The sequence below is a fragment of the Budorcas taxicolor genome, chromosome 9 (assembly GCF_023091745.1).
Source record: "Budorcas taxicolor isolate Tak-1 chromosome 9, Takin1.1, whole genome shotgun sequence".
Lineage (NCBI taxonomy): Eukaryota > Metazoa > Chordata > Mammalia > Artiodactyla > Bovidae > Budorcas > Budorcas taxicolor.
In genome coordinates, this window is record NC_068918.1 from 24,806,190 (window position 1) to 24,820,713 (window position 14,524).

General features: G+C 35.9%; 1 protein-coding gene across 1 annotated transcript in view; it reads left to right on the top strand.

Annotated features, from left to right (window-relative positions):
- The window catches only part of GOPC (golgi associated PDZ and coiled-coil motif containing), a 42,044-nt gene extending 30,385 nt beyond the window's left edge, over window positions 1-11,659 (top strand). Inside the window, exons 5-9 of the mRNA XM_052645496.1 lie at window positions 669-834; window positions 3,259-3,354; window positions 4,656-4,820; window positions 8,342-8,522; window positions 11,529-11,659. Coding sequence (XP_052501456.1) covers window positions 669-834; window positions 3,259-3,354; window positions 4,656-4,820; window positions 8,342-8,522; window positions 11,529-11,659 — 739 coding nt within the window. The remainder of the gene's footprint in view (window positions 1-668; window positions 835-3,258; window positions 3,355-4,655; window positions 4,821-8,341; window positions 8,523-11,528) is intronic.
- The last annotated feature ends 2,865 nt before the right edge of the window (window positions 11,660-14,524 follow it).

A 14,524-nucleotide genomic window follows, 5' to 3' on the forward strand; every position in this document is an offset into this window, starting at 1 on the left:
TGTGACCATTGAAACCCAGTCTTTCTTGTCCCTCAAAAACATATTGGAATGACAGTAATTTTATCATAATATAGAGTTCTGCTTTCATTAACTTCTATGGTAAATTTTTCACAAACTCTGGTGATTCACTATTACTAAATAATTTTCTGCTTGTTGGTTTAATGTATTAAGAACTGATGTGGAGCAAATAAAAATAATTTATATTATCTCAAAGTGCACATTTCTAATAATTTTACCACATTTAAAAAAGTAATCATTTTGTAAAAAGAAACTCATTGGAAAAAATGTTTTGTGTGGTTAGCCTCATCTGAAGACTAGTATGATTGCATGTAAGACATGGAACATGTTGACATTAGTTTCCTAAATTGTTTCTGAGATGTATATGAGTTAGGTATGTGATTAAAGAAGGTCATAGTCATTCTTTTTTTAAAACTAATTTTCCCTTGAAGACACCTGTCTTTTTCAGAATTTTCGTGTCTTTGTAAATCTGAGAGACATCAGGAAATTCCTGAGTATTAGTTTCATTACTAAATTAAATTTATGTGAAAGCTACTTGTGTTCAGTAATTCTTCTGAATTCTTTATATGTATTTATATATATGTATATATGTGTGTGTGTGTATATATGTAATGAAAAACTAACTGAATTAATTCTTCTTCCAAATGAAGAGTCCAACAAATACAGCTACTTGGACGAGATATGAAGGGGCCTGCTCATGATAAGCTTTGGAACCAGTTGGAAGCTGAAATACACTTGCATCGTCACAAAACTGTGATCAGAGCCTGTAGAGGCCGCAACGACCTGAAGCGAGCAATGCATGCTCCGCCAGGCCATGTATGTTTGCTTTGCTGCTGTTTCTCACTCAGTCTTGTCCTTTCTTTAATCACAAGTCCTTTGCATTTTTAAGAATTCTAGTAGAATGTAAAACCTTTATTTAAAAGTGAAAGTGGGATTAAACTTATTTTAGAATAGATACATATTTAAGGTTTCAGCCGCCCATATAGCTCCTACACTAATACCCCAAAAATGGTGTTTCTGAAGACACTGAACTATTGATAGCAGATGCATGTTGCTTCAGCTCATATTTCAGAATTTTCCTGGATCTCGATTAGGCATGTTTACAGAAGTTCTAAGCTAAGCAGAGTGTGTGTGATCCTATTGATAAATTGGTGAAAATTGGGGGGTAGTTCTTTATAAGGGGACTCTTAGTAACTAGCTTTATATATTATACCTGATTGGTTTTGGATTAAGCTGGAATTTGAGATCTGTGTCCAGTTGCCTGTTTCTGTAGCCACCACTGTACAGGAGCTTTTCTTTCTGCCTACATAAAAATTTATTAAATTTCACTGCAACAGCAGCCTAATGGTATAAGCCTTAATATAATAAAGTTGTATCTAATTCCTGTCCTGTGGATCACATATTTTAGTATCAGGTAAAGCCTGGCCTCGAATAGTAAAATTATTTGTTGGCTTTGAAAAGATTATTGTAGAAAGAATTGATATGTATGTGGCGTTCATGGGAGAGGAGTGGTGATTGCAGTAAGCACTCGTGCCATTGTCTTCTTTGGGGTTCTCTTGGTTCCCATTAACTTCTAGGCAGTGGCCAGATGATAAATGTTCTCTTATGCTAAATAAAGGCATTTGCATCTTAACCTGATGGTCAGGGGATTTTCAAATAAAATAGTGGACTTAATAAGATTTAGCATTTGTTTGACAGTTGCTTTGGGTAGTAAGGATATATTGGAAGAGGGCCTAATTGAAATCAGAGAAATTCATTTGGAAAGATAATGAGGAGAAAGGGATCAGAGGAAGAACAGGTTTGAGAGAATTAGAATAAAAAGGAGTTAATGACTAACTGTTTTTGGTTCAGTAGGGTGAATAAGAAGGAAAGTCTGAGTTTTGGTTTGGACAGTCGAGTGAGATGATGGCATGCATTGATAAACCAAATATAGGGAAAGGAAGGTTTTGGTAGAAAGATGATATCAGTTTTAGACATGTAGTGTTTGAGGTCCCAGTGGGACAGCCAGGTTATATCCAATTATATATACAGAGCTCTAGAATTCTAGAGAGAACTCTTGAGTTGAAGATGACTAGGTAAATCATCTTTTGAAACCATGGGATTGATTAAGTCACCCAGGGAAAGTATATAGAAAGTAAAAAGATGGAAGGAAACCACTAAGGAGTGAGGGAAGGAAATGAATCACCAAAGAGAGAAGCCTGAGATAGAGCTGTCAGATATGGGCCTTCTAGGCAAGTAGTATAATGGTTCAGTTCAGTTCAGTCGCTCAGTCGTGTCCGACTCTTTGCGACCCCATGAACCGCAGCACGCCAGGCCTCCCTGTCCATCACCAACTCCCCAAGTCCGCCCAACCCATGTAATGTAATGTACACCAAAGTGTAATGGACACCAAAAAAAGAGGTTTCAGGGAGGGGACTGTGAACAGTATCAACTTCTGCAGGGTTCAGAAGGGCAGTGACTAAAAAGTATTCATTGGAAGCAGCCACATTGGTTACCAGTGACTGCAGAGAAGACAGCTCTGGTGGAGCAGGTGGAGCAGAACCCTAATTACAGGTTGGAGTACTGAATATGGGAGGCAAGGAAGTAACTACAGTGAGGATTAACTTTGTGTAAAGGTTCAGGAAAGATGGAGGGTGGATAGAAGGTAACCAAGATTGTGGATGGTTTAAGGGTTTTTATATGTTTTGTGTTTGTACATGGTCTGTGTTTTATAGCTTGGTGAGGCTTGACATTTTTTCATTTTAGGGAAGGAGCTTGTAGAGAGAGGGAGAAAGTAAAGGTACCAGAAAAAGAATTATTGGTGGAGCAAGGTCCTTTAGTTAAGAGGTAGCTTCCAGAGCTCAAAGAAATGAAAAGGTAGTTAATAACCAATTGACATTTTGTTTTTTCAGTTCTATAAATAAGTTGAAATGGATATAGATCTTAAAGCTATTTTCCAGTGAAGATAAAGTTACCTCCTTTTATTTCTTAAAGATATTGTTTATCAGTTCATGGCAGTAGTTTCTTTTGTAATGTCATGTATAAATAGTAAATTAACAAGAGGGTGAGAAAATAATGTTAGATTCTATTTTAATAGAACCACTATTTTTGCTTTCTCATGTTATCTGTTAATTACTTTCTTAACATTATACTGTGTATCCATTACAGGAAAACAATAAACATTTCTAAAAGCAAGTTACTCTATATAGTATATAGTTTAAGTACTACTAATTTTTCTTCTTTTTTTTTTTCTCCAACAAGGATCAAGACTCTTTAAAGAAAAGCCAAGGTGTTGGGCCAATTAGAAAAGTTCTCCTCCTTAAGGAAGATCATGAAGGCCTTGGCATTTCAATTACAGTAAGAAGTAGTGCTTCCAGTCTCCTTTTCTCTACACTTCTCTAGTATAATCACACTCCTTTGTTGAACATCATTGGGAAATAAAGTTTTCTTAATATATTTTCTAAATAACTAAACTTATCCCCATGGGTAATAGCACTTTTGTGTAAACGTTTTTTTTTTGGTATGTAAATCTTCCTAATAACTGTTAAGTATTACTTTAACGTGTTTTTTCAGTAATCACTGTTTATCATTTTCATTATGACTAACATCATAGTTCTCCTCCACATCCTGTGATGCCTGTAAGAGCCTTTGGCATTGGATAGGACTGTTTTCTTCTGTGTTAAATAACCCCAGAGTATGTTGTTCTTTTCTGTAGAGTATTTGCTGTCTTTCTCTTGTCTCATTTCTTGGCTGTCAGATTTCACTGACTCTCGGGTCCAAGTATTTCTCTTTTTTAATGTTGATTCCTTTACAAACAATTGTCTTGGACGGCCTTCTTGAGAGCAATCTATTTTAAAACACGTATAACTAGAGTAATATGTATAACGTATAACTAACTAAAATATGTATAACTTTTGCTGTTCAGTGCTTTGTTCCAAAGCAGTAAATAAGCTGGCTTTCTATACTTAGTTAGGCACTGCAGAAGTTTATTTACTTTCTGGTATTGTTTACTGTATAATTGTTTCTTATAATAAAAAGTTTATCTAATAGATATTTATTGAATATACCTACCTTTTTGAGTATAAGTCCCTCAAAGAGCATAAGTTTAGTAAGAGAAATAAGACACGCACATAATTATGATTACAGCTAGAAAGTGAAAGGTACCAACTGCTGTATTTCATTAATTTTGCATTGCATATTTTTTCATATTTTAACATGAATGAAATTCAGATTCATCTTATAGGGTTTTTTTTGTGGAACATAAAATAATGGTGTTTTTCTTATGGTTCATTGGGACTTAGGTTTGATAAAATCTGATAATACTATGGACTACTAATACATAAAATATTTATGTTTAAGAGAGTTAAGCCAGTTGTTCTTTTGGTTTTTCAGGGTTCTTTTTTTAAAAAATTCTGTAATGCATTTTAAAAAGCACATATATGTTATTAATCATTTTACTTAGAGGTAATTCTTTGATATTCATGATAGTTTGATTTACCATTACCTAAGTAGCAAATAGGATATCACTCAACATTTATAGAGGCAGTATAGTTGCTTATTGAAATGTTTTTAGAAAAATATTTTATCAGAATAGTATGCAACTATACAAAGGTAAACTAGTTTGCTGCCTTTTTTTTTTTTTTTTTTTTTTTGACTAGGGTGGAAAGGAACATGGTGTTCCAATCCTCATTTCTGAGATCCACCCAGGGCAACCTGCTGATAGATGTGGAGGGCTGCACGTTGGAGATGCTATTCTGGCTGTTAATGGAGTTAACCTACGGGACACAAAGCATAAAGAAGCTGTAACCATTCTTTCCCAGCAGGTAAGTTACCTTTATATAATTAAAGTTGGATCTCTCTGTTCCTTTTTGAGTCTTGAATAGATGATAACTTCCTGAGGAGGTTTCTCAGGTAGTAAAGTGTTTATCTATAGATATTAGTTTCCTTTGACTTGACCCTTTTTTAGAAGACATTCAGCCAGATTTACTGAAAAAGATTTTGTTTGCTCTTCTTCAAAGCTGTATAGCTTTGAGCAAGTTCAGTTCAGTTCAGTCAGTTCAGTCACTCAGTCGTGTCCAACTCTCTGCGACCCCATGAATCGCAGCATGCCAGGCCTCCCTGTCCATCACCAAGTCCCAGAGTTCACTCAAACTCATGTCCATCGAGTCAGTGATGCCATCCAGCCATCTCATCCTTTGTCATCCCCTTCTCCTCCTGCCCCCAATCCCTCCCAGCATCAGGGTCTTTTCCAATGAGTCAGTTCTTTGCATGAGGTGGCCAAAGTACTAGAGTTTCAGCTTCAACATCAGTCCTTCCAGTAAACACCCAGGACTGATCTCCTTTAGGATGGACTGGTTGGACCTCCTTGCCGTCCAAGGGATTCTCAAGAGTCTTCTCCAACACCACAGTTTAAAAGCATCAATTCTTCGGCGCTCAGCTTTCTTCACAGTCCCAACTTTCACATCCATACATGACCACTGGAAAAACCATAGCCTTGTCTAGGTGGACCTTTGTTGGCAAAGTAATATCTCTGCTTTTCAATATGCTATCTAAGTTGGTCATAACTTTCCTGCCAAAGAGTAAGCATCTTTTAATTTCATGGCTGCAGTCACCATCTGCAGTGATTTTGGAGCCCCAGAAGAATAAAGTCTGACACTGTTTCCACTGTTTCCCCATCTATTTCCCATGAAGTCATGGGACCAGATGCCATGATCTTCGTTTTCTGAATGTTGAGCTTTAAGCCAACTTTTTCGCTTTCCTCTTTCACTTTCATCAAGAGGCTTTTTAGTTCGTCTTCACTTTCTGCCATAAGGGTGGTATCATCTACATATCTGAAGTTATTGATATTTCTCCTGGCAATCTTGATTCTAGCTTGTGCTTTTTCCAGCTCAGCGTTTCTCATGATGTACTCTGCATAGAAGTTAAATAAGCAGGGTGACAATATACAGCCTTGACGTACTCCCTTTTCTATTTGGAACCAGTCTGTTGTTCCATGTCCAGTTCTAACTGTTGGTTTCTGACCTGAATATAGGTTTCTCAAGAGGCAGGTCAGGTGGTCTGGTTACTTCCTTAGTGCTGCACTGTCCTCATCTGAGAGCTGGAAGGATTAAGTATGTTAATACATATAAAGTGTTCAGAACAGGACTTGGTTCTTGGAAAGCAAAACAGCGTTAATGACTAAAACACTATATAGATATGAAGTATTATAGAAAAAACAATGCTAGAAGTGGATTGATTTTGCAGTCATAAATGTTAGAAGTCAAGCATTGTTAGAAATCTTTTAACCAACCCTCTTATTTAAAATGGATGAAATAAAGTTCTTAGAAATTAATTTGCTCAAGATTGCAGAACAAATAGATTAAAGAATTGAGATTCATATACAAGAGTCATATTTATTATCCAGAGATGTAAAAAATGTTTTGTTTTTTCTTTCAAGAATAGGTTTGAGGGAATTAGGTGTTGGTTAGTACATTGAGATGTTCATTGGATCATCAGTATAGTATGCCAGAGCAGACTTGAATTTCAGAGTTGAAAGTAAATTTATAGCTCATTTAGTTCAGTTCTACTTGAGGCATAAATAACTACAGTATCACTAAATGAATGTGTGTATGTTGTGTGTTCAGTTGTGTCTGACTTTTTGTGACCCCATGGGCCCACTAGACTCCTCTGACCATGGAATTTTCCAGGCAAGAATACTGGAGTGGGTTGCCAGTTCCTATGCCAGGGGATCTTCCCAGCCCAGGGATCAAACCCACGTCTCTTGCATCTCCTGCATTGGCAGGGGGATTCATTACTACTGTGCCACTTGGGAAATAATTGTATTCAGTGTTAAAGGGAGGATTTGTTGGTGATAATGCAGTCTGTTTCATCGTTTTAGACTGCTGATTTTTAGAAAGCTCTTCCTCATATTAAACCTAAAATCTGTTTCTTCATGACAGCTACCACAGACTTGATTCTGCCATCTAAAGAACTTTACTGAAGACCACTATAATGTGGGAGACCCAGGTTCAGTCCTTGGGTTGGAAAGATCCCCTGGAGAAGGAAATGGCTACCCACTCCAGGATTCTTGCCTGGAGAATTCCATGGACAATACAGTCCATGGGGTCGTATAGAGTGGGACATGACTGAGCGACTAACATACTGCATTTACCGACTCCCCAGAGTACTGTTTTTAAAGCACTGTCTGATGAGGGGGATTTAAGAACGCAGCACTAGTCTCCTTGAGTTGGTGTTTTCTCAGTCCGTCTTGGCTGTCATCCTGTAGTGAGAGTGGGATGAATGGCTGCTGAGGTCAGGGGGACATAAACAGGCAGTTCATGAGCTGCAGTTCATGAGATACAAAATTTTATGGAAATGCTGAACACATGTTAAAGTTCTGAAGGATAACCTTAAACTGCTGGGAAAGAGGAGCACCAAAGAGACTTAGTGGTAGCAATTAAAAAAACAACAACAAAAAAAACGGCATGTTTTCTTTTGAGCAAAGGCAGGCCATAATTTTCAGAGAATTGCAAACACTGGGCTTGTGGTAGTGATTGTAGTCTCTTATTAAGTGACAATTAGGGCTCAGAATTTTTTTTTAACATAAAATAATCTATAACTTTTTACTTGAACATGAAGTTGTTATTAAAGAATAAAATATAAATATTACACATTTAGTCTAGTATAGGAGAAAGAGCAAGGACTTCGGAGTCAATTTCTGTTTTTCTATTTTACTTGTTCATCTTATTGAGAGTTATCAGCCCTCTCCAGGACTCACTCAGGTTTCTCGTTGATGTACAGGGGACTACAACAGAGTTGTTCTGAGAATTGAAGGATATAATTTTGAACAATAAACACAGTAATTGCTATTATTACTCAACAATACCTTGACCAACAACTGTGTCTGGCTCTCAGTGACAGTTAAGGAAATGCTCAAGACCTATTGAGTAAGAAACAAGAAATCATTGTGTAGAGGTTTCTTGAATTAGTCAAAGAAAAGTTTGTGTGGTGCCCTTAGGTGCAACTTTAATATCTGACTATTAGATAGATTTTCTGAATTGCTACTATGTAAAGTATAAAATGACAAAATGACTTTTAAACTGAACACTTTGTTCCAAAATTCTGTAAATTGAATAATCATCCTTTTTTTGTTTTAGGTCTTTTGGGGAAATATTTTGATCAGGAGAAAGATCTGTAATACTGAAAGGAAATTTATGTGTACCTCTTGAGAGTCTAAAATTTCACTGTTTGTTATCTCGAAAGGAGCTACATCTGAGGCCCAGTCGTTGCTTCTCACCCTAAAGAATTTGGAAATCTTTTAAAGTTACAGTAACTTGGTTTTCTCATTTTCTTTTCCCCATTTTAGAGAGGAGAGATTGAATTTGAAGTAGTTTACGTGGCGCCTGAAGTGGATTCTGATGATGAAAATGTAGAGTATGAAGATGAGAGTGGACATCGTTACCGTTTGTACCTTGATGAATTAGAGGGAAGTAGTAATCCTGGTGCTAGTTGTAAAGATACAACTGGGGAAATCAAAATGTTACAAGGTAAAAATCACCATGAATGTTACAATTAATGTATTTGCTATCAATAAACTTAAAAAATATACAAGACTTAGATGTTCTTTGTAACACTGTTTTAATGATGGGTAAACCAGCATTAACAGTGGATAGTTTTCCCTTGCTAAATTATAGCTTTATTATACACCAGTAATTATGCCAGTATTTTATTTACATGTCAGTTCTTCTAGATTCACCTTGGACAGATACATGAGCAGTTACTAAACTACAGCTAATCCTTGAAATATAAATAAAATTCAAGTTTTCTAGACAGAAACAAAGGCCAACATGCCTTTTAGAGTAGATACATCTTAACATCTTGCTGTTTTAATGCGCATTCTTCTCTCATAATGCAGTGATTTCACAGGCTGGATTTGAATAAGTAATTACACTGTTACCTCATGACTGTTATTAGAATCAGGATATGTAATCTTGAGGATTTGGGGTTTAGTTCCTTTGCTATCGTCTATACATATTTTAAAGAACAATTCTAGCACTTCCATATGGAGCAGTGGTGCTTAAATTGTGATCCATAGATCTGTAGGGGATCCTGAGACCTTTCAAGGAGTCCTGGGATCCAGACTTTTCATATTATTAAATACTAAGGCATTGTTTGTCTTGTGTTGATACTTACCCTGATGGTGGTAAAACCATTGGTGCCTTAGTATGAGTCAAGGCAAGTAGCACTGCTCTACTAGTGATCACTGTGTTCTTCCTTGTCATCTGCTCAGAATAAAAAAGAAGAAAATGCCAGTTTCTTAAGACTATCCTCTATAAAATAGTAAAAGTTATTCATTTTATTAAATGTTGAGTATATGACTTTTTAATTATTCTGTGTGATGAAATGGTAAGTATGCATAGCACTGAGTTTATATGCTGAACTAAGATGCTAGACTTGAGGAAAAGTACTTAAGTGATTAATTTGCTAGCTGAATTAGCCATTCTTTTCATGGATGACAATTTTTACTTGAAAGAATGACAAATTATGGTTGTTCAGGATATTTGGCAGCCGTTTTTTTAAAAATGAACAAGGTGAATCCATCACTTCAAGAACAACTGACAGTATTTATTGCCAGTGATAAAATGTGAGCTTTCAAGTGGAAATCAGAATTTTGTAAAACACATATCAACTACCATGAGCTTGACAGCTTCCTGACACTTAAAGAGCTTTTCTAATAAGATTGGTGGTGATATTGATGAGTATGATTTTTTAATACAGTAAAATGAAATGTGTCAGCTTTTGCAATTGTTGCATAACTCAGGGATCTAATACTTTTGAAATGACCAGCGTGTGATATTACTGAATCCTGTGTGGGTGAAAAGAGCCATTCAAAAGTGCAGGATAGACAAATGATTTTAATGCATCAGAGTGTGAAAGTTCATTGATATGGTTTTAGATTCTATTTTGTAAAATTTGGTATAATATCAAAGAAGAGTATTGACAGTTATTTGAAAAGGCTTAGTTACTCTTCCCTCTTCAGAGTTACACATCTCTGTGAAGTGGACTTCCTTCACATGCTTCTAACTGATTGAGTGAAAGCAGATATGAGAACCTAGCGGTCTTATGTAAAGCCAGACATTAAAGATACTTGCAAAATTGTAAAATTGTGACACTCCTCTGAATAAGTTTTTTGGAAATTAGAGTTATTTTCACTAAACAGATATTTATGTTAACATTCATGGAGTTTTTTTACCATTTTTAACAAAGTAATTTTTTTTTTAGATTTCTCAGTTTTAATCACCAATATGGTAAACGTTAGTACGTCACTTACTATTAATAACCCACATGAAAAAACACTCTTTGCAGTTCTCAGTTCTTAAGAGTGTAAAGGTATCCTGAAGTCAGAAAGTTTGAGAACTTGCGGCATCGAGTGTTACAGTAGGCTGATGAACTGTTGCCCTTTTGGTGAGCCTGTGTGCTGTGAAGGGTCTGTGCAGAGACGGCAGTCGCATTCGGTCTCCCTCTGCATCTGGAACAGAACCATTGTGTCAGTATGCCAGCACCTTGCACTGCTGAGCTGCTTTTCTTTTATTTTGTTGTCTTTTACCTTTTCTTCTGTTTGTTTGTGTTTTTGTCAGGGTTAGAAGGCTTGCAGCTGAGGCTTTTTTAAAGGGTTTCCCTGTCACCTATATTAATTGCAAACCATTTAAAATGTGACCCAAATAACCAAACATGTATAACTCATAGGATACATTACTATTAGTGTGATTAGTGTGAAGTCGCTCAGTCGTGTCCGACTCTTTGCGACCCCGTGGACTGTAGCCCACCAGGCTCCTCTGTCTGTGGGATTCTCCAGGCAAGAATACTGGAGTGGGTTGCCATTTCCTTCTCCAGGGGATCTTCCCGACCCAGGGATCGAACCCAGGTCTCCCGCATTGCAGGCAGACGCTTTAACCTCTGAGCCACTATTAACCGATCACAAATCACAAGAAATGTATCCATTGGTTATCTTTTTAGCATGTATCCATGTTTCATAGCTCACTAAGCAGATTTCATAGTCAACTTTCATTTATTTGCAAGCCTATTATCTGTTTTGTAGATTAACCAAAATTAGTTTTAAATTTTATCTGGATGTTGTCTTACCAACAGGTTAGATTTAGTAAATAAACTAGTATATGCCTCAGTGAGCTGAAGCTAAATAATTTGAAAGCAAAATGTGAAAGAAAAATGTACAGTTCCATAGGTAATTTGTGTTAAGTAGAACTGATTGAATTTTGCAGTTGTGTGTATCAATTCTGAATTTCATGAATAATTTGGCAGGAAAGTTTATATAATTTTTAGATAGGTCAATAGATAATATTAAAAACATCTGTGCAGTGTTGATGTCTGCTCTAAGGAAGCATTCCTTTGTCAGAAATTGCTGTCTTGATTAATCAGGGCCCCATTATTTGCTTCATATTACTATTATCAGTTACAGTGGACTTTTCTTTGTTATTGCTCAACAGAAGTATGATTTTTTTAATTAGGAAGTATCTGCTTATTTTCTCTTTCAGGATTTAATAAGAAGGCAGTTGCTGATGGACACGAAAATGGAGACCCAGGAGCTTCAAGTGAAACTCCTCTAGAAGACAGTGCTTCTAAATTAGATGACCTACACAGTCTGTACCATAAAAAGTCTTATTAAATTGACTGCGTCTTCAGACAAGATTGTTAATCAGACTATTCTGAATTTGGGGCACCAGGGAACATGGTGACAAAGACTATACAAGACTTAAGGAGGCTGTTTATTGCCTAAATGAAAGGCGGGTACCTCAGGGCTTCATGTGAACAATTCTAGATGCATAAAACTCCCTGTTTTCTGTGGTATACCATAATTAGCTATTGCATGAAAAGCAATTTTGATTTTCTTCAGATTTATAAAGTACCAAAGCATGTGTTTCCCGAAAGGATAGTATTAGGCTCTTAAGTACCAAATGAAGCACTACTGTTTTATTTGATTGCTTTTCCATTTAGTAGAAGGACAGTGCTAACTGGAATTTTTTTTTTTTTTAAGGAATAGCCTTTAAATATAAGAGAATAAATGAATTCATATCATATGTTCCAGAATGTTAAGTGTGATGTTTCAAAGGACAGAGCTTGCCTCAGTGAATTGCAGAAATGTAGGCTTGACTTAAATTTGTTTTTTAACTGAAAGAGTGGTTTCAGTGTTTTTTTTTTTTTTTAATTTAATGTGCTTCCTGATGTCTAAATCAGTTCTTAATGATCATTTATTATGAGTTTGCTTTTCAATGTTATTCATGCAGTACAGAATAGTTTTCTTCAAGCAATCCTGTATCAATCAGTGCTGCACTAGAAATAGTTTCAGTTATTGTACTTTTCAGGTTTTTTAAAAGAAATGCAGATGAGTGTGAAATATCTGTTCTCAATTATGTTGATTTGTGTGCGCGGTATTGGAGCATTATGTTATTAATGTTTAGTCACAAATGCTTTTTTTCTGGAATCCACGAAAGGCAGTTTTATCCATTTTGAGTTGTTCATAATGTTTGTATTGTGATAGTCCTAGCACTTAAAGGTACATTTTTTTTCTGGCGGTAAAAGCTCAAATTTATTACTGTGTCAATGAGATACATTTAATTCAAACAGCAGTTTTCTCTCGAAGTATTGATGACTAACTGATTTGCCAATAATCTATAAATCTGAGGCACTGGTGGTGGGCAGGATAAAGTGAGCACGTTTTGATATGATAATTTTTTGGTTGGCTTTTCAGTGTTAAGTTTGACTAAAGTGCTTTTCATATGCAAACTAGATTTGCTACTTCTTTATCCCAGGAATCAGCTTGGAGTGCCTGCTCCCTTCTGTGCTGTTCCACAGGCCACTGTGCCCTGCAGGGAAAAGTGAAGAACATTGCATTTGAAGAGATGATAGTTTTGCCAATATCATTGTTTTAAAGAATATACATTTAAGGGAATATAAATTGGGAGAAGGCTTTTAGAGTATTATCAGTATCTCATTTCTAATATTCAGATGTTATGTGATACAAAACACATTCTCTTGTCTTTCCTAGATGCACTATATATTTGTTCATAGGTAAATCTATAAAATGTATATACTTTATTTGGTGGTTTTGCTATTTATAAATTTTATGTTTCACCTGTTACTCATTTATGGTTTGTTTTGGTAGTTTTGTTCATCTGTATATCACCATGTTAATTTGTAATAGGAAATGCACTTCATAGTATATGTGGTTACTGATATTAAAATACCTTTTAGCATAATATTGCCTCTGAGCAAAAACTAGTATTTAATTGTACAACTGAATAAGGAAGCCACATGTTATTGTTTGCGCCTGACAGGCTAGGACTCTTAAAAGAAAAATATTTCCTTCTTATGCGTTCCCCCTTCTCTAGCACATGCCCCCATGCATGATATGAGATCTGTAAACTGGATTTTAACCAGTATATTCATTCAGTCAAAAAAAATTTCCATTGTCACACATCTGAAAGCTTTTTTGTTGTGACTTGAAACTATGTTATTCTTATCTTTTTAAAACACCGTCTAGGATGGGATGGCCTTGGCAGTTTTTCAGAGAGTATCTTTTATCTACTAAGACCGAATCCTTAGGAAATATTAACCAAAGCCTTTTGATTTTCAAGAACTAGTATGTCTATAAAGAGTTTTTTAAGAGCCTTGAGTTGGCATTTCTATGAGGACGCTGTGTAATGTAAAGGGTTGTATGAGGTAGTTATGATAGAAACTCCCTTCTTGGGCTGATAAACAAAATAAAAAATGTTCCAGTTAGTTTAAAATGACAGAGGTCAGTTCCCATTTCATTCCTGCTTCACCTTGGTTTGCAGCCTATGTGAGAGCACTGTTGCTCAGGGATTACTATGAGATTCCCATCTGGTGTTTAGAAAGTACTTGGTTAAAAGTTCCTTTTAGAATATATGGTCTTTGGGAGATGAACTGAGAATCACAGACTCTTTCCAAAAGTCTAAATGGAAACAGTTTTTATGTTTTCACATTTGTACGAAAGAAACTGATTTCTAGGACTAAACCAGATAAGGAGAGAACTGTTGCAAAGCCATTACAATTAAAAAGGGAAAAAAAAGGTATACAGATACACAGACAAACAGAATAGCTGAGAAAAAAATTTCAAGAGTATGAGGGTTGTATGTCTGTGTGTATATATTTACAGTTAACTTCTACAGTTCAAAGTGTCTGTGACTTTGTTGGCAAACAGCGTTTGGGTTATGAGATTTTAAAATAGATTGAAAAGATGAAAATTTTGAGATCCTTGGTAATGCAAACAAATGGTTTTGGCTGACTTAACAGTTGTCAAAAGTTAGCTCAGCGTTTCTTTGGTGCTGGTTCTACCCCCTCTCCCACCCCCCCAGTGTAGACTTTGTTTTCATGTTTAGAAACAAAATCTATTGATTCATGTGTAAGTTGCATATTTCTGATGTCCTTATTATGTAATGCGCTATCCCAGCTACCCAGTTTTCCATACAGGGTTGGCCTCAGATCTACAGGATTTTTGACAAATGTACCA